Source organism: Lipophrys pholis (genome assembly GCF_963383615.2).
Source record: "Lipophrys pholis genome assembly, chromosome: 6".
Classification (NCBI taxonomy): Eukaryota; Metazoa; Chordata; class Actinopteri; order Blenniiformes; family Blenniidae; genus Lipophrys; species Lipophrys pholis.
Window position 1 is genome coordinate 135,597 of NC_137629.1, and position 27,864 is coordinate 163,460.

Here is a 27,864-nt window from a genome sequence, read left to right on the forward strand (position 1 = left end):
CCTGCTTCAACAGGCTGATTGTCAGGAGCAGCTGGTTGTCTGGCTTTGTGCTGAATCATCAGGACATTCAGGGTGTTAAAGCAGGGAGACATGGAGAACATGCAGGGCTCGGCCCTCCAGGATCTGAGTTTGAGACCTATGCAATGACGATCTAAGATCTCAGCGCTGGGAATAAAAGTACATCCTGAAAAAAAAAACATATGCTTCAGAATAAGTTTATTAAGAGACATTTCTGATGTTCCCACAAAACAAGGGCTTGGAGTCACTCCTCACTCCTTCTTCTCCATAGCGCTCATCATCCAGGGCAGGAAGACGCTGTCCTCTTGAGGGACCCCGAGGGTCTTCCAGGTCCGAACCCGCAGAGACGGGGGCTTCTTCCTGCGCGGGGCTGCAGCCCGCTGGACCTGCTGTGGAGCGGAGTCCACCACCTCCAGGTGTCGGTGCCTCCTGGACCTGGACGCCTCCTGGTAGCTGCTGTAGCTTTTCTGCTTGATGGAGGACAGCAGCCTCGCTCTCCTGCTGCTGGACTCCTCCGCCTCCTCTTCATGTCTGTCCTTTTTGCTGCCCTGGGGGAGGAAGTTCTTCTCCTGCCAGGTGAGGAACTCAGTCATGGTGTCCTTCAGGCGGGAAGTGAAGTCTCGGTGGGTCACAGCTACTTGGCTCCGCCCCCCCACGGTGGCTTGTTTCAGCGTCTCGTAGAGCCCCTGGATGTTCTTCACTTCTTCCAGGATGTTTGCAGAGAGCAGGTCTTGCACGGCTGTGGTCCTTCCTAGAAACTCGGTGCACATGGCCTGTCTCTTCGGTTTCCTCTGCTTTTGGAAGGTGAGTAGTTGTGGCATGGCTGTGTAGTGGAAGGCGTTGGTAAAGGTGAGCTTCTGGTAGATATAGACCACGTCATAGTGTCCAGAGTCCACAGAGTCTCGGAGGAAGGTCTGGCCATGGGCCCAGTCTCGAAGTGCCAGTCTGATGTTCACGGGTGGCTTGAAAAGCTGCTTCTGATACAAAGCAAACATCAGGTACAGGCCTCCAACTCGAATCTGGTAACTGTACGGAGGCAGGAAGTACTTGACCGCCGTGGCCAGAGCCACTCTGCAGAACCTCCTCAGCTCGCTCTGCGTGCTGATGCCCAGGAAGACGTCACAGAACCGCATTTCCCTCCAGATGGACGAAAAGTCCTGGTATCTGACAGAGTCCTTCTGCTGGAAGCGGCCCAGAAGTTCCTCCACATCCTCAGTCAGCAGAGGATCGCAGAGTTCAGAGTAAGTAGGTGGCCGACGAGACATGAAGACCGCTTCGGTGCAACTCTACTTGAAACTGGACCAACTGCTCAGCAGGTAAACCCTCAGAGCAGGCGGAGCTCCTCTTTCACTAATTACCAATTAAAGCGCCACCAAGAGGCGGAAGGAAGGAATGAACACTTTGGCAAAATCCTAAAACCATTTTCAGTAGTTTTAAATATGCAGTTTCTCGTTCCAGTATTTAGGGGATCACTGAATAAACATGTATTACTTAAATATGTTAACATAAATAGACGTTTTTTTGACACCTCAGTTTCTCGTCCCCTGAAGATTTTTCTCTCAGGACCTGCAATCAGCCATGCAATTGATTATAGATATATAATATATATACATATCAGCCTAGTTCAGTTCAATTGTTTTCAATATATTGCCTGCTCATTTATTTTATTTATATTTTGAAGCTCTACTTAGAACCCTTTTAAGGTCCAACAGTGCAAAATGCAAATGTCTACATTTTTGTAACTGGTCTTACAAGTTTGATCAGGAGTGTATATATATATATATATATATATATATATACATACTCCTGATCAAACTTTATTTATACAGCACGTTTTATACAAGGTTGTAGCACAAAGTGGTTCACATACTATAAAAAGAAAAAAGCACACAACCACATCACCAACCCAAACATGAGTGTAAGATATATATATATATATATATACACACATATATATACATATATATACATATATACAGTGGGGCAAAAAAGTATTTAGTCAGCCACCGATTGTACAAGTTCTCCCACTTAAAATGATGACAGAGGTCTGTAATCGTCATCATAGGTACACTTCAACTGTGAGAGACAGAATGTGAAAAAAGATGCAGGAATTCACATTGTAGGAATTTTAAAGAATTTATTTGTAAATTATGGTGGAAAATAAGTATTTGGTCACTTCAAACAAGAAAGATCTCTGGTTCTCACAGACCTGTAACTTCTTCTTTAAGAAGCTCTTCTGTCCTCCACTGGTTACCTGTATTAATGGTACCTGTTTGAACTGGTTACCTGTATTAATGGAACCTGTTTGAACTCGTTACCTGTATTAATGGCTCCTGTTTGAACTGGTTACCTGTATTAATGGTACCTGTTTGAACTGGTTACCTGTATTAATGGTACCTGTTTGAACTGGTTACCTGTATTAATGGTACCTGTTTGAACTGGTTACCTGTATTAATGGAACCTGTTTGAACTCGTTACCTGTATTAATGGCTCCTGTTTGAACTGGTTACCTGTATTAATGGTACCTGTTTGAACTGGTTACCTGTATTAATGGTACCTGTTTGAACTGGTTACCTGTATTAATGGTACCTGTTTGAACTCGTTACCTGTATTAATGGCTCCTGTTTGAACTGGTTACCTGTATTAATGGTACCTGTTTGAACTCGTTACCTGTATTAATGGTACCTGTTTGAACTGGTTACCTGTATTAATGGTACCTGTTTGAACTGGTTACCTGTATTAATGGCTCCTGTTTGAACTGGTTACCTGTATTAATGGTACCTGTTTGAACTGGTTACCTGTATTAATGGTACCTGTTTGAACTGGTTACCTGTATTAATGGCTCCTGTTTGAACTCGTTACCTGTATCAATGGCTCCTGTTTGAACTGGTTACCTGTATTAATGGCTCCTGTTTGAACTGGTTACCTGTATTAATGGTACCTGTTTGAACTGGTTACCTGTATTAATGGTACCTGTTTGAACTGGTTACCTGTATTAATGGCTCCTGTTTGAACTGGTTACCTGTATTAATGGTACCTGTTTGAACTGGTTACCTGTATAAAAGACACCTGTCCACAACCTCAAACAGTCAGACTCCAAACTCCACTATGGCCAAGACCAAAGAGCTGTCGAAGGACACCAGGAGAAGGATTGTAGACCTGCACCAGACTGGGAAGAGTGAATCTACAATAGGCGAGCAGCTTGGTGTGAAAACATCAACTGTGGGAGCAATTATCAGAAAATGGAAGACATACAAGACCACTGATAATCTCCCTCGATCTGGGGCTCCATGCAAGACCTCATCCCGTGGGGTCAAAATGATCATGAGAACCACACGGGGGGACCTGGTGGATGACCTGCAGAGAGCTGGGACCAAAGTAACAAAGGTTACCATCAGTAACACACTACGCCGACAGGGAATCAAATCCTGCAGTGCCAGACGTGTCCCCCTGCTTCAGCCAGTGCATGTCCAGGCCCGTCTGAAGTTTGCCAGAGAGCACATGGATGATCCAGCAGAGGATTGGGAGAAGGTCATGTGGTCAGATGAAACCAAAATAGAACTTTTTGGTAGAAACACAACTGGTCGTGTTTGGAGGAAGAAGAATACTGAGTTGCATCCCAAGAACACCATACCTATTGTGAAGCATGGGGGTGGAAACATCATGCTTTGGGGCTGTTTTTCTGCTAAGGGGACAGGACGACTGATCCGTGTTAAGGAAAGAATGAATGGGGCCATGTATGGTGAGATGTTGAGCCCAAACCTCCTTCCATCAGTGAAGCTTTGAAGATGAAACGTGGCTGGGTCTTCCAGCATGACAATGATCCCAAACACACCGCCGGGCAACCAAGGAGGGGCTCCGGAAGAAGCATCTGGAAGTCCTGGAGTGGCCTAGCCAGTCTCCAGACCTCAACCCCAGAGAAGATCTGTCCAGGGAGTTGAAAGTCCGTGTTGCTCGGCGACAGCCCCAAAACATGACTGCTCTAGAGGAGCTCTACCTGGAGGAATGGGCCAAAATACCAGCTACTGTGTGCAAACCTGGTAAAGACCTATAGCAGGGGTTCTCAATTCCGGGCCTCGAGGGCCAGTGTCCTGCATGTTTTAGGTTTCTCCCAGTTGCAACACACCTGAATCCAATAAGGGGCTCGTTACTTGGCTTTTTCACTAGCTAGACGATGACGTCAACATCAGCTCGAGGTGTGCAGAAGCTGGGAGAGAGCAAAAACGTGCAGGGCACCGGCCCTCGAGGCCCGGAATTGAGAACCCCTGACCTATAGTAATCGTTTGACCTCTGTTATTGCCAACAAATGTTATATTACAAAGTATTGAGTTGAATTTTTGTTATTGACCAAATACTTATTTTCCACCTTAATTTACAAATAAATTCTTTAAAAATCCTACAATGTGAATTCCTGGATCTTTTTCCACATTCTGTCTCTCACAGGTGAAGTGAACCTATGATGACGATTACAGACCTCTGTCATCATTTTAGTGGGAGAACTTGGACAATCGGTGGCTGACTAAATACTTTTTTGCCCCACTGTGTATATATATGTATATATATATATACACAGTACAGACCAAAAGTTTGGACACACCTTCTCATTCAAAGAGTTTTCTTTATCTTCATGACTATTGACATTGTAGATTCACACTGAAGCATCAAAACTATGAATTAACACATGTGGAAATATGTACTTAACAAAAAAGTGTAAAACAACTGAAAACAGGCCTTATATTCTAGGTTCTTCAAAGTATTACTGCTCTGGACACACTCCATTCTCTTGATGAGCTTCAAGAGGTAGTCCCCTGAAAGGGTCTTCACTCCCCAGGTGAGCCCTGTCAGGTGTAATAAGGGGGATTTCTAACCTAACTGGGGTTGGGACCATCAGGTGTGTTGTGCTGAAGTCAGGTGGATCCACAGCTGATAGTCCTCCTGAAGAGTTAGAATTGGTATTATGGCAAGAAAAAAGCAGCTAAGTAAAGAAAAAGGAGTGGCCATCATTACTTTAAGAAATGAAGGTCAGTCAGTCGCAAAAACCATCAAGCTACAAAGAAAGTGGCTCACATGAGGACCCCCCAGGAGAGGAAGACCAGGAGTCACCTCTGCTGCGGAGAAGTTCATCCGAGTCACCAGCCTCAGAACTGGCAGGTTAACAGCAGCTCAGATTAGAGAGCAGGTCAATGCCACACAGAGTTCTAGCAGCAGACACATCTCTAGAACAACTGTGAAGAGGAGACTGTGTGAATCAGGTCTTCATGGTAGAAGAGCTGCTAGGAAACCACTGCTAAGGACAGGCAACCAGCAGAAGACACTTGTTTGGGCTAAAGAACACAAGGAATGGACATTAGACCAGTGGAGATCTGGGCTTTGGTCTGAAGAGTCCAAATCTGAGATCTTTGGTTCTTTGTGACAGAACAGGTGACCGGATGGACTCGACATGCCTGGTTCCCACCGTGAAGCATGGGGGAGGAGGTGTGATGGTGGGGGGGGGCTTTGCTGGTCACACTGTAGGAAGGAATACTGAACCAGCATACTGAACCAGCATGGCTGAACCAGCATGGCTGAACCAGCATACTGAACCAGGATACTGAACCAGCATACTGAACCAGGATACTGAACCAGCATGGCTGAACCAGCATACTGAACCAGCATGGCTGAACCAGCATGACTGAACCAGCATACTGAACCAGGATACTGAACCAGCATGGCTGAACCAGCATGGCTGAACCAGCATGACTGAACCAGCATGGCTGAACCAGCATGGCTGAACCAGCATACTGAACCAGCATACTGAACCAGGATACTGAACCAGCATGGCTGAACCAGCATACTGAACCAGGATACTGAACCAGCATGGCTGAACCAGCATACTGAACCAGCATACTGAACCAGCATACTATTCCATCCGCTTTGCGTTTAGTTGGACCATCATTTATCTTTCAACAGGACAATGACCCCAAACACCCCTCCAGGCTGTGGAAGGGCTGTTTGACCAAGGAGAGTGATGGGGTGCTGCACCAGATGACCTGGCCCCCACAGTCACCGGACCTGAACCCAATGGAGATGGTTTGGGGTGAGCTGGACCGCAGAGTGAAGGCAAAAGGGCCAACAAGTGCTAAGATCTCTGGGAACTCCTTCAAGAATGTTGGAAGACCCTTTCAGGGGACTACCTCTTGAAGCTCATCAAGAGAATGCAGAGTGTATCCAGAGCAGTAATAGTTTGAAGAACCTAGAATATAAGGCCTGTTTTCACTTGTTTCACATTTTTTTGTTAAGTATATAATTCCACACGTGTTAATTCATAGTTTTGATGCTTCAGTGTGAATCTACAATGTCCATAGTCATGAAAATAGAGAAAACTCTTTGAATGAGAAGGTGTGTCCAAACCTTTGGTCTGTACTGTATATATCTATATGTGTGTGTGTGTATACGGTATGATTACTACTGCAACAACACATCATCACTAGGGTAAAGCTAACCTGTCTCACATCCCCCATTAGTGGGTGAACAAGCCAACATTGGGTGAGTCCTGGTTTTGGGCGTACTGGACCAAAGGAAAATGATCCATATATAAAGGCAATTTGACTAATGGAATCACTAATAGTCACACCTAACATTTCAGAGTAAATATCCTTTTATCTGTTCCAGAGTATTCACATTTAAAGTGCCCAATTCAATGTCTTTGGATTGTGGAAGTAAGACACCACGGTGCTCCCTCACAAGTCTGTACATGTTTAACTATTACACTGTCGTATAGTGAAAAACATTGAAGTCACATTTAGATAAAAACAGAATTAAACCATGAAGTGTAGAGGAACGCGTCGTCTTCACTGCCCAGCAGACCTCAGGTTAGAGTCGGGGAATCATCACAAGCACCTTGCTGCTCATAGTTTTATTAAGACTTAAAGTAAACAAGTAAAAGCCTCGCTTCAACTCAGATGGAGACAGAAACAGGAAGTGACTAGCTGCAGGCGTGGATCATCACTCTAGAAGAAACCATGAAGAGACAGTTCCTCTGAAACCAGAACTTCTGTGCTTGTAAACAACCTGGAATGACACTGGATTAAGATTCACACAGACGTCTCAGCATCAGGAGTTAGGAGCTTTTAATTCAAACTTTTCTCAGACAGAATCCCTTCTTTCATATCTTTGAAATGTCCCTCACAGGAGGAGCGAACAGTATGACGACGGTATTGGAACGAGAACAAACAGTGAAGAATTGTTTCAGAGTGACCTTCAGAGGTCAAAGTTGAAAAGTGTCTGCATTTGGTGGAACTGTCCTTAATGTCGTCTCTTCTGTCCTTTTAAAATACATCAAGTCAACGACAGAGGATTTGCTTTTATGCTTTTGCCAAAATAGAAAGAAAAATAACTTGAAATTGAAATTTAGTGAATTCTCCGGCGCTCCACTTTGCTCCGCCTACCAGCCTCCTTTCCCGCCTTTCTTCTTCTTCTGTGGTGCTTTCTTGCGGGTGGCTCCTGAGGCGGCAGGTTTCTGCTGCCGTGGTGGTACCGCCCCGCCGCCGGCAGCCGTGGACGAGCCCGACGCAGACCCAGGCCGGGGGGATGTGGGGGGGCTGCTGGCCGTCTTACTGGCGTCTCTGAAGAAAAAGGGTCTGGTTCATGTCGGGCATTTTCACGGGCAGTTAAACTACTACCCCCCCCCCCCTTTCCTTTGGAGAACTTTGTTCTGTCATGAGCTTAATCAACTAATGCATCAAATCCAAACCTCCACCCACATTCTGTCTACTTCCACATGGAGCTGAGAAGCTCCGTCCTTCTTTAGATTTGGTCATTTCCCCAGGACAACCTGTCGCCGACCTACAGGACAAAGTGAGGAAGTCCTCACACTGATCCTGAGAGACATTCACAGCACTCACAGTTCTGCCGACGCTCCTGCCGTGGCTCCCTGGGTGCCTTTTCCAATTTGCTCCTTCTTCTTGCCCTTCTTCTTGCCTCGGTAGTAGGAGCGCTCCCTCATGGGCAGCCACCTCTCCAGGTCCGAGGTGGCTTTGGGGTCGTAGTTCTTGGGCAGTTTCCCTACAGAGAGGATGGGTGTGGTGACTACAATACACTCTGGAAGTTTCCTGGACAGATAAGGGTTATCGTCATAATTCAATTCTGAAATGATTCCATCATCTGTGGCAGTTTAGAAGGAACTCTCTGAAACAGATCAACTACCAGAATAAACTTGCCCCCAACAATAGAAATGACAACTCCTCTTTTCCTGGTTCCTGTGGTTAACTTCATATAGTTACACTTTAACTGAAGAGCGTTTGATTACAACTTCAGGAGAAGTGCTGAAATACCTTTCTTCTTCTTCCTCTTCTTTTTGATTTCAACTTGGCTGAAAGGAAAATACAGGCAGGAATGTGAAGACGAAGCCCTCCGTTTAACTTCATGCTGCTCCGGGGTAGTGCCACCTGACCTTTGCTCTTTGGGGAGGTTCTCTCCAACTACTTTAGGGGCCTTCTTCCTGACGTACGTGGCTCCGTGGGAGTTCTCCAGCTCGTCCACGTCCACATTGAAGGACATGGTGTCTGCAGAGGGAAGGTGTCTGCTGAGGCTGAGGAGGCCTGCTAAGGAGGAACTTAATGGACGGATCTGATCAGGGTCATTTTGAAACTGGCCTGGACCAGTGATCCAGATTTACACAGAATGAGCTGAGAACTCTTTCACATGATTGAGTGAGGAGGAAGGATACGACTTGGCTTTGTCCGTGTCCACCAGAGAGTACGCAGAGATGAGTTGTGCCAGCGTGTGGACGTCCTTGGTGTTTTGTCTGTTAAAAACAAAACCTTCATTTAAAAGATGTTGCAGTGGTGTTCATCCGGCGGTTAGAGTTAAATATTGAAGCTTCTCTGAAACGGCCGCAAGGCGAGTTGCTGCTTTTACATGAAACTCACTTCCACAACTGCTCCAGGTCACTGATGGCTTCTTTCTTCCTTCCATGCTTGAGTTTGAAATTAGCAGCTTCTCGTACAAGAGCCAAGTGTGCAGCAGAGCCAGGCTGTGGAGGTGGAACACCACAAACACACACTGAGCCATCATCATCATCATCATCATCATGGAATTAGATGAAACCAGCAGGCATCAGTTTGGACGGCGGCCGCGCCATCCGTACGCCATCCGTACGCCATCCGTACGCCATCCGTATTCCAAGGGATGATCTGTATGGCGAGTGGGCCGCTGGCTCCAGACCTGCAGGACGGCCTGCACTGCACTACTGACTGTCTGGGCACGCCCCCATCGATCCAGCAGACCTGGGACCGTTGGTGGTCCACCGTGAAGGCCGGCATCGAAGAAGCAGAAATGGGAAGAACGGCAACTCAGGGGACCGCAGAGAATACACCCAGCAGGACCCAGCAGGCCCCAGCAGGCCCCAGCAGGCCCCAGCAGGCCCCAGCAGGACCCAGCAGGACCCAGCAGGACCCAGCAGGCCCCAGACCCTACCTCTCAAAATGTGGACTGTACAGTCACAACAGGTGCTGCAACCCTACCACAGACTAATCCGTGGCCTAACTACCATAGTCTTTGAAACTGACGGATGCCAACCCATATCTATATATCCATACTTGAATTCTGTACCGTCTGCATGTGTAACATGATTCATGTGCTTTAAGAACAATAGCAGTTTAAAAAACCGCATCAACTTGCGATAAAGAAACTGTCTGCATTAATTGATTGATGTGTTTTTGCAATAACACATTAACGCAAACAGTCCTAAAGAAATACATATCACTTTCCCAAGATAGAAGCGACGTGTGTGTACAGACCTGTTCAGACTGGAAATGCTCAATGGCTTGTTTGAAAATATCGATGGCACTGTCAATGTCTTCTTCATGGGAGTACATGGTCACCAGAGCTGAAACCTGAAGAGTCACATCAACAAACTCAGTCAGAGCACATCTGGAAGTACATTCCTCATCCCTCCACTTCACGCTGCTGAGTTTAGTCTTACCATCCCCGATTTGTGCTTGAACTCTTCAATGGATCTCAGGACATCACAAGCTTTTGTTACGTGGCCTGAAAACCAAAAGCAATTCTGCAGTTTAACGCATGAAAATCAAAGTCTGTAAATCCCATCAGTTACAATTCTGTACTAGTGTGTTCAACTTTTTTGTAATGATAACAAGCTATCCACGTTTTCTTCATAGTTTTCTGAGTGTGTGCAGGGCAGCACCTTGTACTAAGTAGAGTTGTGCCATTGTCAGTTTGATACCAGAAGCCTTCTCTGGATTCTGATCTGAGAATTGCTGGAAAAACAAAGAAAGCACAATTACTCAAAATACAAATGTCAAATATGAAGCAAGATCACATCATTTTGTCCTATTTACTGACAATATTTAAACTTACTTACAGGGGATTTGACTCCATGCAGATATTATAGCATAGTTGGAAAAAAAACTCTAACTCTAACAAAGCAGATATCCCAGTTTCTCTGCACACTGCAGCCTCTTTAGTGTAAGGTAAGGTAAGGTAAGGTACAGGTCAAACACCATAACACCAAACTGATCCACCAGTATGCTGCCAAGCTCACTGAATAAATCATTGAGAATGACTTTTATTTTATAGCCCTGTATTAATCCCCAGAGTGGAAATTGCTTCCTGAATTAACCCATCGGTAGCAGCCACACAGAGCAGCGCTTGAGGGGAGCTGGGGGGCCCAGAATCTTGCTCAGGGACCCTCTGTGCATGCTTTCTTGGACTATGGGGGAGACCGGAGTACCTGGAGGAAACCCAGGCTAAAATCCACCCTGACCCTCACCCGACCTTCTCGCTGTGGGGCGAGAGTACTAACCACTGTGCCACCGTGCGCACTCCGCCCTCTGGTTTTTTTTAACTGAGAGGAAATTGAAGGACATGTTCTCTTCCACTTCTACTTTTGATGCTCTACATTTCTATACACAGACATATTTCTCAGGAATGAGGTTTTTTCTACCTGGAGCAGCTCCACGGCCCGGCTGTGCTGCTTCTCTCTGCACAGCTGAGCCACCTGGATGAGGACGGGCAGCGGGTGACGGGGATTCTGAGACTGAAGGCTGGACGACAGCTTCCTGCATTGGTCGGCCTGGCGACGGACAAGAAGCAGACGGAGAATGAAGGCAACTGAGGAATTGGAGCTGAGTCACAGCAACTTCTCATGTTGGTACCTGGTTGGTGTACATGGCCAGCAGAGCCTTGTTGAAGTCGATGGCTTGCAGCTGTTTTTTCGCCAGCTTGTATTCCACACCTTCAGCGTTTGTGAGTTTAACCTTCTTCTTGGAGTCGAACACATTTTGGTCCTGACAAACACACAGCGTTTTAACAGAGCGGCTTGTTGAGTGCTCCACTCAGGCTTTGCAATGAGAGTCAGAGAGCTTTCCTTTCACCTTGTTGATAGTGATGATGTTGTTGGCAGTCACAGCGAGCAGCCCCACATCGGACGGCCTGGAAATCAATTGGACAGTCAGACCATATTCATGTCTGATCCAAATACGGTTAAACCCTCACTCACTGGAAGAGATTCGTCTCTCAGCTGTTGTCTTATCCAATAAAGTCAACGACACTTCAGGGCCTCATTTTTCCATTAAGTCGAAAAGATCAACTTCACTCAAAGTGACCTGTTATCTTTGAAAATTAGGTGGGTACATATCATACATACACATACCCCTCTTTTATTTCTCCCTCGGATGTTTTAGTTTGATATATTGTGAGAATGTGATTTTCTTGCTTGTTTTCCCTGTTTTTTCTCATGATAGATTCTGCCACCTTCATTTAACAAACTGTCTATTAGTGGTGTGCCAAAATATCGATACTACGATATATAGCGAGATTTCATTTTGCCGTACGTTATTGATACACTGGCGCCAAATATTGATATTCAAACAATAAACAGCGAGCCGTTCTAAACAGATTCTCTCACAAAAACCTACAACAGTTTAGATTGACAGAATCACTACTTCAAGCATCCACATGATGGCGCTTCGCATGAGTGTGGGTGCTGCAGTCGCTCTTTGAAAGGAAATTCAAAAAAGAAGAAGTACAGGGGAAAATGGCTCCAGGTGGAGGATTAGCAAACAGCAGAGAAAAACACGTAAAAGACACACCGTCGAATTTCAAGTCTAAAGTATGTAAAGTATGTAAAGTATGTAATGTAGGAGCCCACTTCAGCTTTTACTTCACTGACAATGGAACGACGCTGGATAAAAAGTTCACAATCTGCAAGAACTGTCTGGCAAAGGTGAAGTACACCGGCAACACAACGAACATGCATAGCCACCTCGTCCGCCATCATCCTGAGCTTTCTGTGGCGGAGGAGACGCTTAGCCATGCTAATGCTAACGTTTCTGTAAGCCAGCCTACAGTCAACACCGTGTTTAAAGCAAAGCTTCCTTTTGCATCCCCCAGGGCTGCGAGTATTGCCAAGTCCATCGCTTGCTTTATTTCTAAAGATCTAAGACCATATAGTGCCGTACAAACTGACGCTTTGCGCCGAATGCTCCAGACACTGGAACCAAGACATGACGTACCCTGTGGAAACGCCCTGCGCTGTATGCAGAGACCAAAGCAACAGTGGAAAATGCTCTTCAGTCTGCTGAGAGCGTTGCACTGACCTGCGATGCGTGGACTTCCAGGACCAAAGAGTCCTTTGTGACAATCACTGCAGTTTCCACTCATGAATAAAATGAGCAGTCCTTCGTCCTCCAGACTCGGGTGATGTCCGAGTCTCACACCGACGCCAACATGGCAGAAGTCCCAGGAAAGGCTAGGGAGTGGAAGCTTACTGGGAAGGACCCAGCAGTCGTCACAGGCAACACGTCTGACATGACCGTTGCTGTTGATCTGACTGGAGACCAACATATTGCCTGTTTGGCTCATGTACTGAACCTCGCCTCACAGCTGTTGCTCGGCTCGTTGCTGGAGTCCAGAGGATTTCCACGTTCTTCCACAGGAGCACCTCAGAGAAACCAAAGGCTGCTTGGACTGCCGCATCACAAACTCATTACAGATGTTGCTGTGCAGTGGAATAGCGCTGATGAGATGCTGGCCAGGTTTCTGCCCTGTTATCTCCAGAGATAAGTTATTTATTCTAATCTAACCATATATTGTTGGTGATAACATAACATTTGTGTCTTAAAATCTATGTGTGTATACATTTAGTTTGTACATCATATAGATTAGACTACATTTCAATAAGATTGTGATCGTGAATAAATGATACAGCTTAAAATATGCTCCTAATTTTGATATTATCTCATTATTTCTTGTAGTTCTATGCTGCTCTGTTCTTGCATTGAAGCATAGGCAAACTGAATTTTGATAGGTTACAAAAAACAAATTGGTTATAATTTGTAATAATATAATTATGAAAAGTGTAAATGTACATTGAATTAAAATACGTGTGGGAATGATATAATAAGTCGTTCCCTGAAGTTAATAATACGAGGGAACGTGATTATTTAATTCGTGTTCGCGGAACCGCGGCTCTCGAGATGCTGCCGCGCTCCTCCGCTGTCAGTCAGCTACGTCGGATATAATTTAGAAGCAGATTTTCATTGTCGTTTATTTTTCACACTTTTCATGGTGACATGATTCTAACTAACGTCACGTCCAGGTCTTATTTCGCGTTCTGACCGCCGGCTGAGGAGCTGCAGCCGCTGAGCAAGGCAGTGTGAGGCTGCAGGGGGCGCTCCGCTCCGAGACGCTCCGATATTATTTTCTAACCCACAGAACTTCTTTATAATGAATACTTTTGGTTCATCAGCAACTAAAACACAAACTACATACCACTGTAAATGAAAGCTGGATGTTATAGGTATAAAATGAGCCTTTTAACGGCTTCATGTGAAAGAGCTTTAATCAGTGTGTTTACGGAGGTTACCATGGAAACAGCTTTAGCGCTTCATTCTAGCACTGTAAACCTCCATTCTTCTCCATGTTGAAGCTTTTGATTCAGACTCTCCCAGAAATAAAGTGAAAGGAGCAGAAATTCACTATGTAACGCCCAAATGTTGAAAAATAAGACCCAGACTCAAACAGGCGTTATTATTTCCCCTCTATGTCCACTCTGGGGCTCCGGACTAAAACAAGACGGACGCGAAAAAACACCAATAGAGACAAGAAGAGACGTAATGTCTTCTTTCTCTTTGGTGCATCAGAGGTTCAGTCCAAACTAGATGGAGCGACCCGGACTAAACCCATGAAGACAGTCCGTCTCCTGGTTCCTGGACGAGGCTGTCAGCGCCACATGGTTGAAATCAGTGACGTATCACGTTTTGGAGTGACGCAATGACGTGGCTCTACTGGCTCCTGTAACGGTGGAAAAAGAACCGGTTCTTTGGTCGTGCTCATTTAAGAACTGGCTCTGGCACTGGCCCCGAACCAGCTCCTGGTACTTTTTGGTGGAAAAGCCCTATGAGTGACCCAACCAGCACCATCATGGCTCCGCTCCAGGCCCAGCTACTGAGTGACCCAAACAGCACCATCATGGCTCCGCTCCAGGCCCAGCTACTGAGTGACCCAAACAGCACCATCATGGCTCCAGGCCCAGCTACTGAGTGACCCAACCAGCACCATCATGGCTCCGCTCCAGGCCCAGCTACTGAGTGACCCAACCAGCACCATCATGGCTCCAGGCCCAGCTACTGAGTGACCCAACCAGCACCATCATGGCTCCAGGCCCAGCTACTGAGTGACCCAACCAGCACCATCATGGCTCCGCTCCAGGCCCAGCTACTGAGTGACCCAACCAGCACCATCATGGCTCCAGGCCCAGCTACTGAGTGACCCAACCAGCACTATTGAAGATTCCTCTTGTGTCAGAGAGATCCAGACCACCATCCACCCAGACCTGTCCAAGCGACATGACCCCAGTTTTCAGTCTCTGCAGTTCCTACTGCTACAAGATGTTCAGGACACGTAGACCAACTACAAGATGTTCAGGACACGTAGACCAACTACAAGATGTTCAGGACACGTAGACCAACTACAAGATGTTCAGGACACGTAGACCAACCTGAGGGAAATGGCTGCTGCTCTGAAGGTATTAGGACTCATTTTAACAGTAGTAGGTCATCTTCTCTCAGTTTCTCTGCTGGATGCCATATATAGTCATTATCTAATCCATACATGCACAAAAATAAATCAGATATAAAAATCTATAAATAAATAAATCAAAGTTATTATTAGTACTAAAAAGAGATGCATAAACCTGTAAAATTCATAGTAACCGTCTTTAGACTTGGTATGACCTAAAATCATGTTTTTAAATAGTAATGTAAAGAGTGTGTCACTGTTCAGTTTCTTCCAGGAAGATGCAGACATAGATGAATCTCTAGTGAGCCCTACTCCTACTGAGACCAGGAGGGAAGACCTGAGCAGCAGACTCCTGAGACCAATGCACACACCAAAGAAGAAGAGGAAGTCTGCACCTGCTGATCTCCTTGGGCAGACCTTCAAGACCACCCACCGTCACCTGCCGGCTACTTCCAGAGCTGACACAGAGGTCAAGCAGTACCTCGATGCTCCACCTCTACCACTGACTCACGCCTACCCACTCCTTGCCAAGCTGGCCCAAAGACATCTGTGTGTCCCAGGGACCAGGGACCAGGGACCAGGGACCAGTGTACCGGCGGAACGCAGGGGACAGAATCAGCTCTGAATTGAGCGGTCTCACCTCTGAGCATGCTGACCTGAAGAACATGCAGTTTGAAATGTGTGTGCAGTACAGGCTCAGGTTAAACTTTACACAAGTTAAGTGCTAAGTACTAAGTACTAAGTACTAAGTACCAAGTTAAATGTTTCCAAGTTTACAAAGAACAAATTAGTATTAGCACTGAAATGTATGTGCAGTCTGCAGTGCAGGTTAAAATTCAACTTTACACTTGTTTTTAATGATTTTATGTTAATTTGCACAGACAGACATTATTTTGAATCAGTCTTCCCTTAAAGACTTATACATAACAAGGATATTGGACTAGTTATGGTCAATGTGTGTTGAGAAGAGCCACTGTGCAGTACACACTTTGTCTTCAGTGCAGTCAAAGTCTGAATTTCTTCAGTGACACAGATATCGTGATGTATCGTGGATGAAATTTCTTGCAATATGTCGATTATCGCAGAATCACTGTATCGTGATATTGTCATTATCCTGGGCAAAATATCGTGACTATCGTATCGCGAGGTACCTGGTGATACCCAGCCCTACTGTCTATGTGCTATGATTATAATCGACTGACTATATGTACTTTTCCACAATACGCTTATTAGTAGGGACGTCCCCATCACACTTTTTTGCCCCCGACACCGATCCGATTATTCAGAATTGAGTATCGACCGATACCGATACTCTCCCGATCCGATACTTACATTGCTATTGCAGATATACTCAATAGTGTATTTTTGGAGCAACTAAGATGTCTGAAGCTAAAAGCACTATTGGCAGAAGCTTTGTTTACCTAGAACTGATTGTAAAACTCACTTATTGAATCAAAATTCTTCTCAGAACGACTTAAGAACGTATTTAAACTTTATTCAGTCAGAACAACAAAACCCAGTTACACTCTGCCGTCTTGTTTCTCTAATTTATGTGAACTTAAACTACTTCACCTGCATTTTGTGGCAAATAAAAAAATAATAAAAATGAAACCCAGTGAATCAGTTTGACTAACATATAAAGTATAAAAAACTACTACACAAACAGTATTCAGTAAAACCAATCAGAAGAACCCAGTTCCACTTCAAAGTGTCTTTGGGTTGAAAATAAGTCCTAAAAAAGTGCAAATACGTAATAAAAATGAATAAATAAATCTTAAACATAAATACTCTGAGGCTCCAATGAAACGTCTTTGTGTATTAAGTTCCAGTTTACCTTAAAGCAGTATGAGAGGTTTGACCTGAATGTCACTAAACATTTACAGTTCAATGTGAAGTATAAACACTTCATTCTACTTCAAAGTGGTAAAACCTGCTTGACAAAAGTATTCTGAACATAGTACTCTCAAAAACTTATTCAGAACATCCCAGTCTCCCTTCAAACTAGAGGAACCTTCTGGGTTCTTGTTCCACCATATCGCCCCCCTGTGGGGACTGAACCTTTATTTTATAATCCTTTATTTTAAAATCCTTTATTTTATAGCCACACAGAGTTTGCTGCAGCTTTTTCTTTAGTTGTTGTAAACTGAGGAACATCCACACAATGAAAAAACGATCTTTGTCCTCCCTGTCCTTCTCCCAACAAACCGTCACACCTCACTATGAACACGGCTCAACACCAGGCTTCAGGCCATGTAGTACACAGGCCAGGCCTGTAGGGGCGCTGTGACTCACCAAACACAACAAAAAACACAGAAGAAGACAGACCACATAGAAATTTAGAAGTAGACTTCTGCACATAAACCAGTATATATAACTGTAGTTTTATAGGTCTATGGCCCCGCTCCGCCTGCTTCTAGCTTCTGCAGCTCCACCGCAGCTTCTAGTCCCTAATTGTTGTGGTTGTTAGGTGACGTAGCGGACCGCGGTGGGGGGAGGAGGGGGGCAATTACATCATCTTATTTCCACGGATGATGGTCTTTGCTGAGCGTACTCCGCTGCATGTTTACTTTTTAGATGTCTTATCAGATTAGTTGTGTTAAACGAAGCTCTGGTGCTCCACCTCTCGGGTGAAGCTCTGGTGCTCCACCTTTCAGGACTGTGGTGAAGCTCTGGTGCTCCACCTCTCGGGTGAAGCTCTGGTGCTCCACCTTTCAGGACTGTGGTGAAGCAAATAGTCCAACTGGCCTCTGGACTGGTTTGGTTATCAACCCTAAACTCCCTCCAGACTGCTGGTTGATCCTCTCAGTGGCTTCAGGCTGCTCACTTCAGTTTACGGCAGGTCGCACACGGGGCTCGCTTTACGGCAGGTCGCACACGGGGCTCGCTTTACGGCAGGTCGCACACGGGGCTCGCTTTACGGCAGGTCGCACACGGGGCTCGCTTTACGGCAGGTGACGGGAAAAAGGTTTGTTTTTTTAAATTAGATCGGCGGGACGATCGGCTGCATTTGCCGAGTCCCGATCACTTACAAATCTCCAATATCGGCCCGATCCGAGATCTACCGATCTGATCGGGACATCCCTACTTATTAGTCTGAACATGTCTGTTGACAAGCCCAACCAACAAAGCTTCAAATCCTGGACTCACTTAAGCTTGATGACCTGGTTGTAGAGCTGCAGAGCCTCGTCGGTCCGACCTTGTAACTGCATGATGTACGCCATCTGAGAGTGGATGACTGCCAGCTCCGACTCGATGTCCTCTTCTGTAACATCCTAACAAGATAAACCAGAGACTATGACCGTGATAATCTGGGACACTTCAAACAAAGCATCAGGGGGAAAGGGACTGACTGCTTTTCTTATTTAAATTCTTAAAAATGGAATAGAACAAAATGAAAAATGAGTTTCCTTAAGAATGGAACCAACCCCACCATAGGATTTAGTTCCTCTCAAATTAAAACCCTTCACAGAATCTATCAAAGTCCTGGCCACCTCCATATTTAGTCAAATTAGGCCGAAAACACCACCACTTCCTGTAGGTTTCCACTTTTCTGTCATGTTTGGTTAAATGTTTTACACATGAAAATATCAGTAAGTGAAAGTGTAAAAAGAAACACTCACAGAATCATCTGCCAGCGAGACTCTGCAGAGCTCTGCCAAAGAAAACCATGAGGTCAGTCCTCCTGGCCACGGTATGAATATGACGACACGAAGCCGCTCCAGAGACACAGATAAATAGAACACAGTACAAAGTGGGAGAGCTGGACCAACCTTCTGCCTGGCGCAGCTTATTGAAGGCCTCTGTCAGCCGTCCCTGGCCAATAAGGGAACAAGCGGCGTTGTAACAGAGCTCATAGGTGGACTCGGGGAGACCCAGATTGTCCTAAAAATAGCAGAAATGTGAAAGGTTTTGACACGAGACCGACTGGGAGGACGGAGGTGATCACTGGAGGTGCACCTACCATCTGAGCTTTCTCCCACTGACTCATGGCAGCCACCACGGCAGCAAGGTTGGTCTTCCTCTCCTCTTCATACTCATCCTGGGAGTTCCTGATGAGATCGGTGTAGACCGACTTACAGTCATCGTAGCGCTCCAGCCTGTATAACTGGGCAGTGAACAGAGAGAAACACTTCTTGGCACACACCTCCATGCTTGTTTTTCACCTGCTGATTCCTCAATCAGGAACATGAAATCATGTAAAGTGAATTCACACGGCTGATGAACCCAAATGATTGAATGGATTGCTCTGGTGTTCCTTCTTCACAAAAGTAGTCAGACGGTTTTGATCGTTTCTTTTTTGCCTGAATCCTGACTTGATCTTTGCCCCACCAGTAGAGATGAAATCCTCAATAACTTTGCTCAGTTTACATGAGAATTAAAACTTGAACTCGCTCTACAGATTTTACTCAATTCCAGTTGTATGCTGTGATGCCACTGTGATGCCACTGTGATCCACTGTGATCCACTGTGATCCACTGTGATCCACCGTGATCCACCGTGATCCACTGTGATCCACTGTGATCCACCGTGATCCACTGTGATCCACTGTGATCCACTGTGATCCACCGTGATCCACTGTGATCCACTGTGATCCACTGTGTGCACGGCTCTTCACTTTTTGATTTAAATACAACAACAGTCAGGCTCCAGCGAGAACCAACTTTTTTTCTAGGAAATAGACGTGAGGTAGAGTGGGTATATAAATATACATTATATATGTTTGTAATGTTCATAAGCACCCAGAAAAAGGGACCAAGTCTGCCATTAGTAAGAAACCACATCAGGTGACACTGTGCAGCCAATTCTCCTTTCTCACTCGGACAAGAGGGGGTCTTCATCCAAACGGGGTAATGGATTTCACTAAAGTGCTTTTCCTCTAATGCACACTTGGGGCTGGGCCATTTGGCCTAAAAAATATATTTTTAAATTCGAGTTTCAATTCAAATTTTTTTAGTCGATACACGTAAAACTGAGTGCAGATATATTGTCAAAACTGCACCTTAGTTGCTGTGATTGTCCTGAGAGCTAAAATGCATATAAACAATCCCAAAATAAAAAGCAAATGAGGCCCAGTCATTCTACAAACTCAAGGTTTAACACAAGTTTAAGCAAAAGTGCAACAACAAGGAGGGAAATCCACAAAGAGTGGTAGAACGGAACGCGAGAAATGCTTTCGAACTTTGGGGGAGAAAAATGTGAATTTGCTAAATAATCTTTTTTAGCTACAAATTCGATAAATGGTTTAAATGTGGGTTCTTTGCCCAGCCCTACGCACACTGTCATTAAATGAGACAGGAGAGAATAGTTGGATCTGAGCCTCTTTGCCTTCAGGGTGAACTATCTGGTGAAACACTCAGCAGTGAAGGGAACGGATCTGAAATGCATCAGTTCACTTGGTTTCAGTCTTACTCCAGTCTACAAAGTTCTCCTTTCAACATATTTATTAGGTGTATGTGAAACATATCTTTGAACAGTAATGTACAGTCAACTGTAACAGTTGAAGTTCTGTAAAAACATTCAAATACATAAATTTCATATTTTTATGCCGTCAGGTACGATGGAGAACCAGAACCGAATCAACCTCCTCTTGTGTTTTTGGCACAAAGCATCAATCCAAAACTTATTAAAAAGTAAAATTACAGTTTCATTTTGTGTTATTATAGCATGACCAGGCCTATGTTTTAAGAAACTATATTTTTCATGTTTTAATGTTTTTACACTTAAACGACCTTGGGATATGCATTATCTGAATTTTAAGTTTCCCCAAGTATCCAACTTCATTTTTGGGGGGATTTATTTCAGAAATCACGTCCCAACATTGATGGACAATTTGAATGCTTCAAAGGTATACACAAACCAAAGTGTTCCAGAGCAATAATATAGAGTGTTCGGACATGCTCACCACTTGGCCGTAGAGTTCCTTCAGCTTATCCGTCTGCTCAGAAGCACCTTCAATGGTCTTCAGGGAACTTTCCACTCTGTTCAGTCGGTACTCGCAGTACGCCTTCTCAAATACTACTTCACTGATAAAGAAAAAATATTTTAAAGCTTTAAAATTGAGAGAATAAATGATTTAACACCTCTTAAATATTTTGCTTTAAAGTGTATGTACATCAGAAACACCTAGCAACTGTTTCCAGGGCTCATTATCTCAGTAGTTTCTCCACTCTGAGTCCAGCCTGAGACCAGCCTGAGTCCTGACTGAGTCCTGACTGAGTCCGGCCTGAGTCCTGACTGAGACCGGCCTGAGTCCTGACTGAGACCGGCCTGAGTCCTGACTGAGTCCTGACTGAGACCAGCCTGAGTCCTGACTGAGGCCAGCCTGAGGCCAGCCTGAGTCCTGACTGAGTCCTGACTGAGTCCGGCCTGAGTCCTGACTGAGACCGGCCTGAGTCCTGACTGAGTCCTGACTGAGACCAGCCTGAGTCCTGACTGAGGCCAGCCTGAGGCCAGCCTGAGTCCTGACTGAGTCCTGACTGAGTCCTGACTGAGACCGGCCTGAGTCCTGACTGAGACCGGCCTGAGTCCTGACTGAGACCGGCCTGAGTCCTGACTGAGACCGGCCTGAGTCCTGACTGAGTCCTGACTGAGACCGGCCTGAGTCCTGACTGAGGCCAGCCTGAGTCCTGACTGAGGCCAGCCTGAGGCCAGCCTGAGTCCTGACTGAGTCCTGACTGAGTCCTGACTGAGGCCAGCCTGAGTCCTGACTGAGTCCAGCCTGAGTCCTGACTGAGGCCGGCCTGAGTCCTGACTGAGTCCTGACTGAGACCGGCCTGAGTCCTGACTGAGTCCTGACTGAGACCGGCCTGAGTCCAGCCTGAGGCCAGCCTGAGGCCTGACTGAGTCCTGACTGAGTCCTGACTGAGACCGGCCTGAGTCCTGACTGAGTCCTGACTGAGTCCTGACTGAGGCCTGACTGAGGCCGGCCTGAGTCCTGACTGAGGCCGGCCTGAGTCCAGCCTGAGGCCAGCCTGAGTCCTGACTGAGTCCTGACTGAGGCCTGACTGAGGCCTGACTGAGGCCTGACTGAGGTCAGCCTGAGTCCAGCCTGAGTCCTGACTGAGTCCTGACTGAGTCCTGACTGAGTCCTGACTGAGGCCGGCCTGAGTCCAGCCTGAGGCCAGCCGACGAGCGGTGATAATGAGGTTCACATGGAGTGTGCTGATTTTCAAACAGATGTATTGTGTTTTTCCTTCCAGGTCTTCAACAATAAGGCTGCTCATTTTGGAAGTAGTGAAGAGATGGTTTGAGGCAGGACATTTGAAGGTTTAAAATAAAGCAGCTATAAATATTTCCATGTTTGACACAGAGATGAAAACATCCAACTTGGTTTAAAGAATCAATTCCAATCAAACTTCTGAGTTTTGTACAGTTACAATGGATTCCTCTTTGTATGGTTCAGGACTGATCAGGGGAAACATCCTTTTTATGATTCTTGTTCCATGGAAGGCATGATTGTTTCCCTGCCGAACCCTTTGGAGTGTGTGTTCAGGAGTGTTGTTTACCTGCCGAACCCTTTGGAGTGTGTGTTCAGGAGTGTTGTTTCCCTGCCGAACCCTTTGGAGTGTGTGTTCAGGAGTGTTGTTTACCTGCCGAACCCTTTGGAGTGTGTGTTCAGGAGTGTTGTTTCCCTGCCGAACCCTTTGGAGTGTGTGTTCAGGAGTGTTGTTTCCCTGCCGAACCCTTTGGAGTGTGTGTTCAGGAGTGTTGTTTACCTGCCGAACCCTTTGGAGTGTGTGTTCAGGAGTGTTGTTTACCTGCCGAACCCTTTGGAGTGTGTGTTCAGGAGTGTTGTTTACCTGCCGAACCCTTTGGAGTGTGTGTTCAGGAGTGTTGTTTACCTGCCGAACCCTTTGGAGTGTGTGTTCAGGAGTGTTGTTTACCTGCCGAACCCTTTGGAGTGTGTGTTCAGGAGTGTTGTTTACCTGCCGAACCCTTTGGAGTGTGTGTTCAGGAGTGTTGTTTACCTGCCGAACCCTTTGGAGTGTGTGTTCAGGAGTGTTGTTTACCTGCCGAACCCTTTGGAGTGTGTGTTCAGGAGTGTTGTTTCCCTGCCGAACCCTTTGGAGTGTGTGTTCAGGAGTGTTGTTTACCTGCCGAACCCTTTGGAGTGTGTGTTCAGGAGTGTTGTTTACCTGCCGAACCCTTTGGAGTGTGTGTTCAGGAGTGTTGTTTACCTGCCGAACCCTTTGGAGTGTGTGTTCAGGAGTGTTGTTTACCTGCCGAACCCTTTGGAGTGTGTGTTCAGGAGTGTTGTTTACCTGCCGAACCCTTTGGAGTGTGTGTTCAGGAGTGTTGTTTACCTGCCGAACCCTTTGGAGTGTGTGTTCATGACATTCAGAGCCTCCTTGAAGCTTCCATTCTGCACCAGACACACGACTTTACAATGAAGGGCCGTCACATCGTCCCTGTTTTCATGTAAAACTGTAGCAGAAAAAGAACCACGACAACTTAAACGACAGTTTACAAACACAAAACACCTACAATTTACACTGATTTTATTTATTTGACTGCAGAATGATGAGGTGTAAAACAGTCGGTACCCGGTGCTAGGAGAGCTAACAGGCTAACAGGGACACGTCAGTATCCAGAACCACGTTCGGGTCCATTTAAAACTAAACACGGTAAAGCACACTCGACGAGTGTGGAGTTTGAATATAAAACACTGAGCACAAAGCTTGGACATGGTACCGGGTCAGTACCGGATCGACGTTTTTACACGGATTTTGTTGCCATGCAGCCGTTAGCTTAGCCACATGCTATCAACCCTACCGTAGCTCTAACAGCTAAGTAGGATTAAAATGGTGACAGCAGTTTAACAACAGTCCCACACTCGTCCTCAAAAGCGAATACCTACTTTTAGTGAGCGCTTTCAGGGCTCTGGTGTAGTCTCCATTCTGCCCACAGCGGTTCACCTCGGTCCATAGCGAAGCCACCGACGACCCCACGGCCGCCATGTTTACTGAGGGCGACCGACCATAGACATATACACCCATAGACATATACACGAGACGCCTCAACGACTGGCAGGAACATACGTCAGTGCGTCCGCCATCTTGGGAGGGGCATTTGTCAGGACTTCAGCAAATGATACCGTATCACGGTTCTGCTTTTGTTTGTACAAAGAGACCAAGTCAGGACAATGGACAGCGTGGGATTACCTTCCACTGGGAGGACAAACATATTTATTGTTGTTGTCGTTGTGTTTAGCTCATATAACATTAACTTGGGACATAGATGAGCTGGAGCCGTGGTTCTCTCTATTCCCTGGCTGAAGCTCGCCCTCAAACAACAACAACAATATCAAGGTCTATTGGGTTCATCTAACGGAGGCTATTTTAGTTACAGTGTGGAGAAGATTACATTTCAAAAGAAATGAGTGTCTCAGAACCAGTCAGTGTACTGTTCCCCGCCTGTTCCAGCAGGAGAACCTCAGCCTGATCCCAGTAGGAAGTTCTGTCTGGCTGTGCTCAAACAGCTGAGCAACATGTCACACCTCACTCCTTTTAGACATACTGACATGTACACAGACAGTATTATTATATATATTGATTAGGAGAGCAGATCAACTGATTGCACGTTGAACAAGCAGTGAATGAATGTGATAACACAGGACTCTGAACAGGTCCATCTGGTCCTCACTAGGACCTCTCCTATCACTGCCCACATGTCCTGATGCTCTGACAGCCAGACTCAGTGAAGCCATGGCCAAGGTGGAGAGTCTGAGAAGAGAGGAGAGGAATGAAGAGATGGAGAACGGAGGGCAAAGAGCACAGTGGGGGGTCTTCTGGAGGAACTGAGAGGGAAACATCTAATAACTGAAGAGCTGGAAGAGAATATGTCATATCATATGGAATAATAGATAAATGTGTCACAATAAATAAATATGTAATGGGTAAATATCTAACTAGTATTTTCTATGTAATATTAAAGGTAACTATGTACAAATAAATGAAAGTATAACAGGTAAATATGTTATTGTGTGTAAATATGTTAAAAAAAATCTAAATTTGTTCCACAAAAAAGTTATAACTTGTGCCCTAATGTACATGTTCATTGTACATAAATGTCCCATTGTGTGTAAATAAAGACTTTCCATATTGTTGTCATGGCTCCATCATGTTGCTGCTCTAAAAGGAGAGGACAGCGTCCCAATGTCCCGTCTGCAAACTGCTTCCATGTCCTCTCTAGACTTTTTAGAAGTATGCTACATTAAATTAATAAATAAATTAAAAATGAAAGCAATGATTCTTCACAGTCATGTAAATGTATATTTGCGTGGTTTTCTTCACTAAAACACATCGCTGTCACACAGACTTCTTTAGGCTGAGGGGGCAGACTTGCCCCTCACAAGATGGCGGCCGCTCTGACGTAACGGAGCTGTGGGCTTAGACAGGGTGCGCGGCGTCTTGTGTTTATGTCTATGGTGTATATGTCTATGTATACACCGACTACTGCTTCGTCTTCTTCTTCTTCTTCTTCTTCTTCTTTTTTCTTTTCCGGTAGGCCAGATGTCTTGCGGCACATTGCTGCCTCCCGCAGGTTTTTCACAGAAGCGTTTTGAGCTGATTCAATTCATTAGTTGAGTCTGAAGGCGGTGCAAGGGATTGTGGGAAATGCTCCCCGTAACCTTATGTGTTGTCATGGTTACGTGTTTCAGTTCAGGTCGCTGTCCATGCTTTTTGTGTAACACCCGAGCTGAGGGGATATTCCGGCTGATCGCCGCCTCTGAGTTTGGCTTTTTCTCCGAGTTCAAAACAAATACGTTTCTGAGCAATAAATGAAATATCTCCTTCCTGTATGAGCAGTGTTGGTTCTACTGTATGAAAGCAGTTACCACTCCTACAACACGTGCTTCATTTCAGGAGTGTTGAGCAAATGTTTCAGTGTTGACTGAATTTCGATGTCCAAACTGTTTATATCGCTGCTCTCTTTGCCTCTGGTACAGAGAGATTCCTAAAGCTTTATTGCGGACACAGGTCCATATTAAACAAGAACATACAAGTACATGAAACAATTTAAATAAATTATGCAACTATTACACAAATATCATACAAAAATTGTGCATGTTAAAATGTATACAGACTGTGGCCCCAATGCGGTCTGAGTTTAGAGGACAGTCTATAGCAGCTTTTCAAAGGGCTGACCAGGAGCTTCGACAATGAGGTTCTTGGACTCGTCCACATAAAGCTGAACATCAGCTGTCCTCGTCGTGCCTCACATGTTGGTTCGCTAGAGGACACAAACAATTGACTGGCACTATGTCATCTTGGGACTCAAACCAGCAGCCTCAGAGCATCGTTATAGCCACTGCGAGCCTCTGCTCTTGTACAATATTGTAAATGTCATTTCTTTGTTTTGGTATCAAAAGTATGTAGTTTGATTAGGAATCTGCAGGTTATGTTGATTTTTGGTGTAATGTGGGCGTGTCCACTCGTCCTCGTATTTATATTTTCGGGTTTACGATGAACGAGAGACGGCATTTGGGACTTGAGAGGAAACATGTATTGGCTGTGTGACTAAGGCCGGCGTACAGTGGCTATGGAGGAGCCTCTTCTCAATTCCTCCACGTCCGTCATATTTAACTTTCCCTCTTTTACTTCAAATAAACCTGCATATGCGTCTACTTCCTGCTACTGCAAGCAGGAATGGTGTGATCGGGTATGGACGAGTCCCCCTGGACAGACAGACCCCCCACAGCCCTCGCTGATTTGCTTTGCATTGCTTTTGTCTTTCCAGACGCTGGACTCGTCCCGTAACTGCAAAAAGTAAAGACAAAAAGTAGATGGAAAAGACAAAGACAAAACAGGACAAGCATTGACAAAATGGAATAAGCAAAGACAAGATAGAAAAAGAATATGACTACCTTGGTATATTTTTTGTATTATTGATTCTTTTAATATTTCCACATTTATTTCCTTTTAATTTTGGCACTCCTGTGATTCCATATTTAAGCACAGGCACTAACAGGAGAGACATAGTAGAGTGAGGCAGAACACCATGAACCAGGAAACCAGTAAAGCACATGGAGTCTACAGCTGGAGTATTCCAGATGTTCTGCAGTAATCCAATCCATACCACAGGCTTTATTTGTCATGGGACGGAACTGAGGCTCAAGTGCAGACAGCAAAACAGGAGACACAGAATTTGAATTACGGATTTATTTAAACTAAAAGGGCGGGAACAAAAAACCCTACTAAGGCAAAAACTAAAACTAAGAAGAAAACAGAAAACGATCGGGAAACTCCTGACGGAAAAACTACTAGAAAACAAAGTACAAACGATCGCAGCCAAAGAGGACGGGCGGAGGAGTCTGGCACAGGAGTGGGGAGACTCAGCTGCAGAGTGGGAAGGTTAGAGGGGATCGTAGTTCCAGGCAGGAGGCAGACAGGAATCCAGTTACGCATAGGACCAGGCTGAAGTATTTTACGGTTTGGCGTCGGTTCATGTTCAACTGGTGTTTATATAGAGGTGCAGGTGGGGAGGCCACTCCCCCCCCCAGCTGGAAGCAGTTGAGTTTATTGGAGGTGAGGTCATGCCCATGAGGCAGGGAGGCCACCAGATGGTGCCAATGGACCAAATTAGGTTTGAGAAGTGGAGGGCATGACATTATTATTCTCCAGCATGCTAATGGCATCATAAACATCTGCTGCCATAACTACCATGTCTTTAGAGAGACCACCAGGATCATGATCAATAAGAACTGTGTTACTTTTAACGCAATTGAAAAGGTCGTAGTCGTGCTCCCGCTATACCGCGGCTATTTAGTCTGGGCTGCTAACACCCTGCACATCTTAAGGCTGTCATGGTTCCGGGAGGGCAGAC

At 45.5% G+C, this 27,864-nt stretch overlaps 2 protein-coding genes across 6 annotated transcripts; both read right to left on the bottom strand.

Moving 5' to 3' along the window:
- Positions 1–269: 269 nt before the first annotated feature.
- On the bottom strand, positions 270–1,283 carry LOC308110912 (snRNA-activating protein complex subunit 1-like; the record flags this gene model as incomplete). Its single annotated transcript, XM_080465532.1, has 1 exon — positions 270–1,283. One exon carries the CDS (start codon positions 1,281–1,283, stop codon positions 270–272), a length of 1,014 nt encoding a protein of 337 aa, XP_080321658.1.
- Positions 1,284–6,900: 5,617 nt separating this feature from the next.
- srp72 (signal recognition particle 72) lies at positions 6,901–24,039 on the bottom strand. 5 transcript variants are annotated; one of them, XM_080465013.1, is made up of 20 exons: positions 23,897–24,039; positions 23,343–23,463; positions 20,942–21,062; positions 19,001–19,144; positions 18,810–18,921; positions 18,660–18,691; positions 18,187–18,311; positions 11,394–11,451; positions 11,175–11,306; positions 10,964–11,092; positions 10,205–10,277; positions 9,983–10,047; positions 9,798–9,893; positions 8,928–9,031; positions 8,726–8,803; positions 8,450–8,587; positions 8,331–8,368; positions 7,902–8,061; positions 7,446–7,622; positions 6,901–7,068 (listed from the first exon to the last, which is right to left on the bottom strand). In XM_080465013.1, the coding sequence occupies exons 1-20, from the start codon at positions 24,033–24,035 to the stop codon at positions 7,008–7,010; spliced, it is 2,103 nt and encodes a 700-aa protein (XP_080321139.1). In that variant the 5' UTR covers positions 24,036–24,039; the 3' UTR covers positions 6,901–7,007. The 5 variants fall into 5 exon arrangements, with proteins under 5 accessions (XP_080321139.1, XP_080321137.1, XP_080321140.1 ...); XM_080465011.1 differs by having other exon boundaries at positions 6,901–7,079; XM_080465014.1 differs by lacking the exon at positions 6,901–7,068 and having other exon boundaries at positions 7,106–7,622.
- Between the last annotated feature and the right edge of the window lie 3,825 nt (positions 24,040–27,864).

Excerpts from the sequence above, each read along its gene's own strand:
- srp72 (XM_080465011.1), bottom strand. The coding sequence starts at position 24,035 with ATGGGTGTATATGTCTATGGTCGGTCGCCCTCAGTAAACATGGCGGCC. Across the intron at positions 19,145-20,941 it reads AGGAACTCTACGGCCAAGTG|TTATACAGGCTGGAGCGCTA; the intron begins GTGAGCATGTCC and ends TTCACTGCCCAG. Across the intron at positions 18,312-18,659 it reads TCTCGCTGGCAGATGATTCT|GATGTTACAGAAGAGGACAT; the intron begins GTGAGTGTTTCT and ends TTATCTTGTTAG.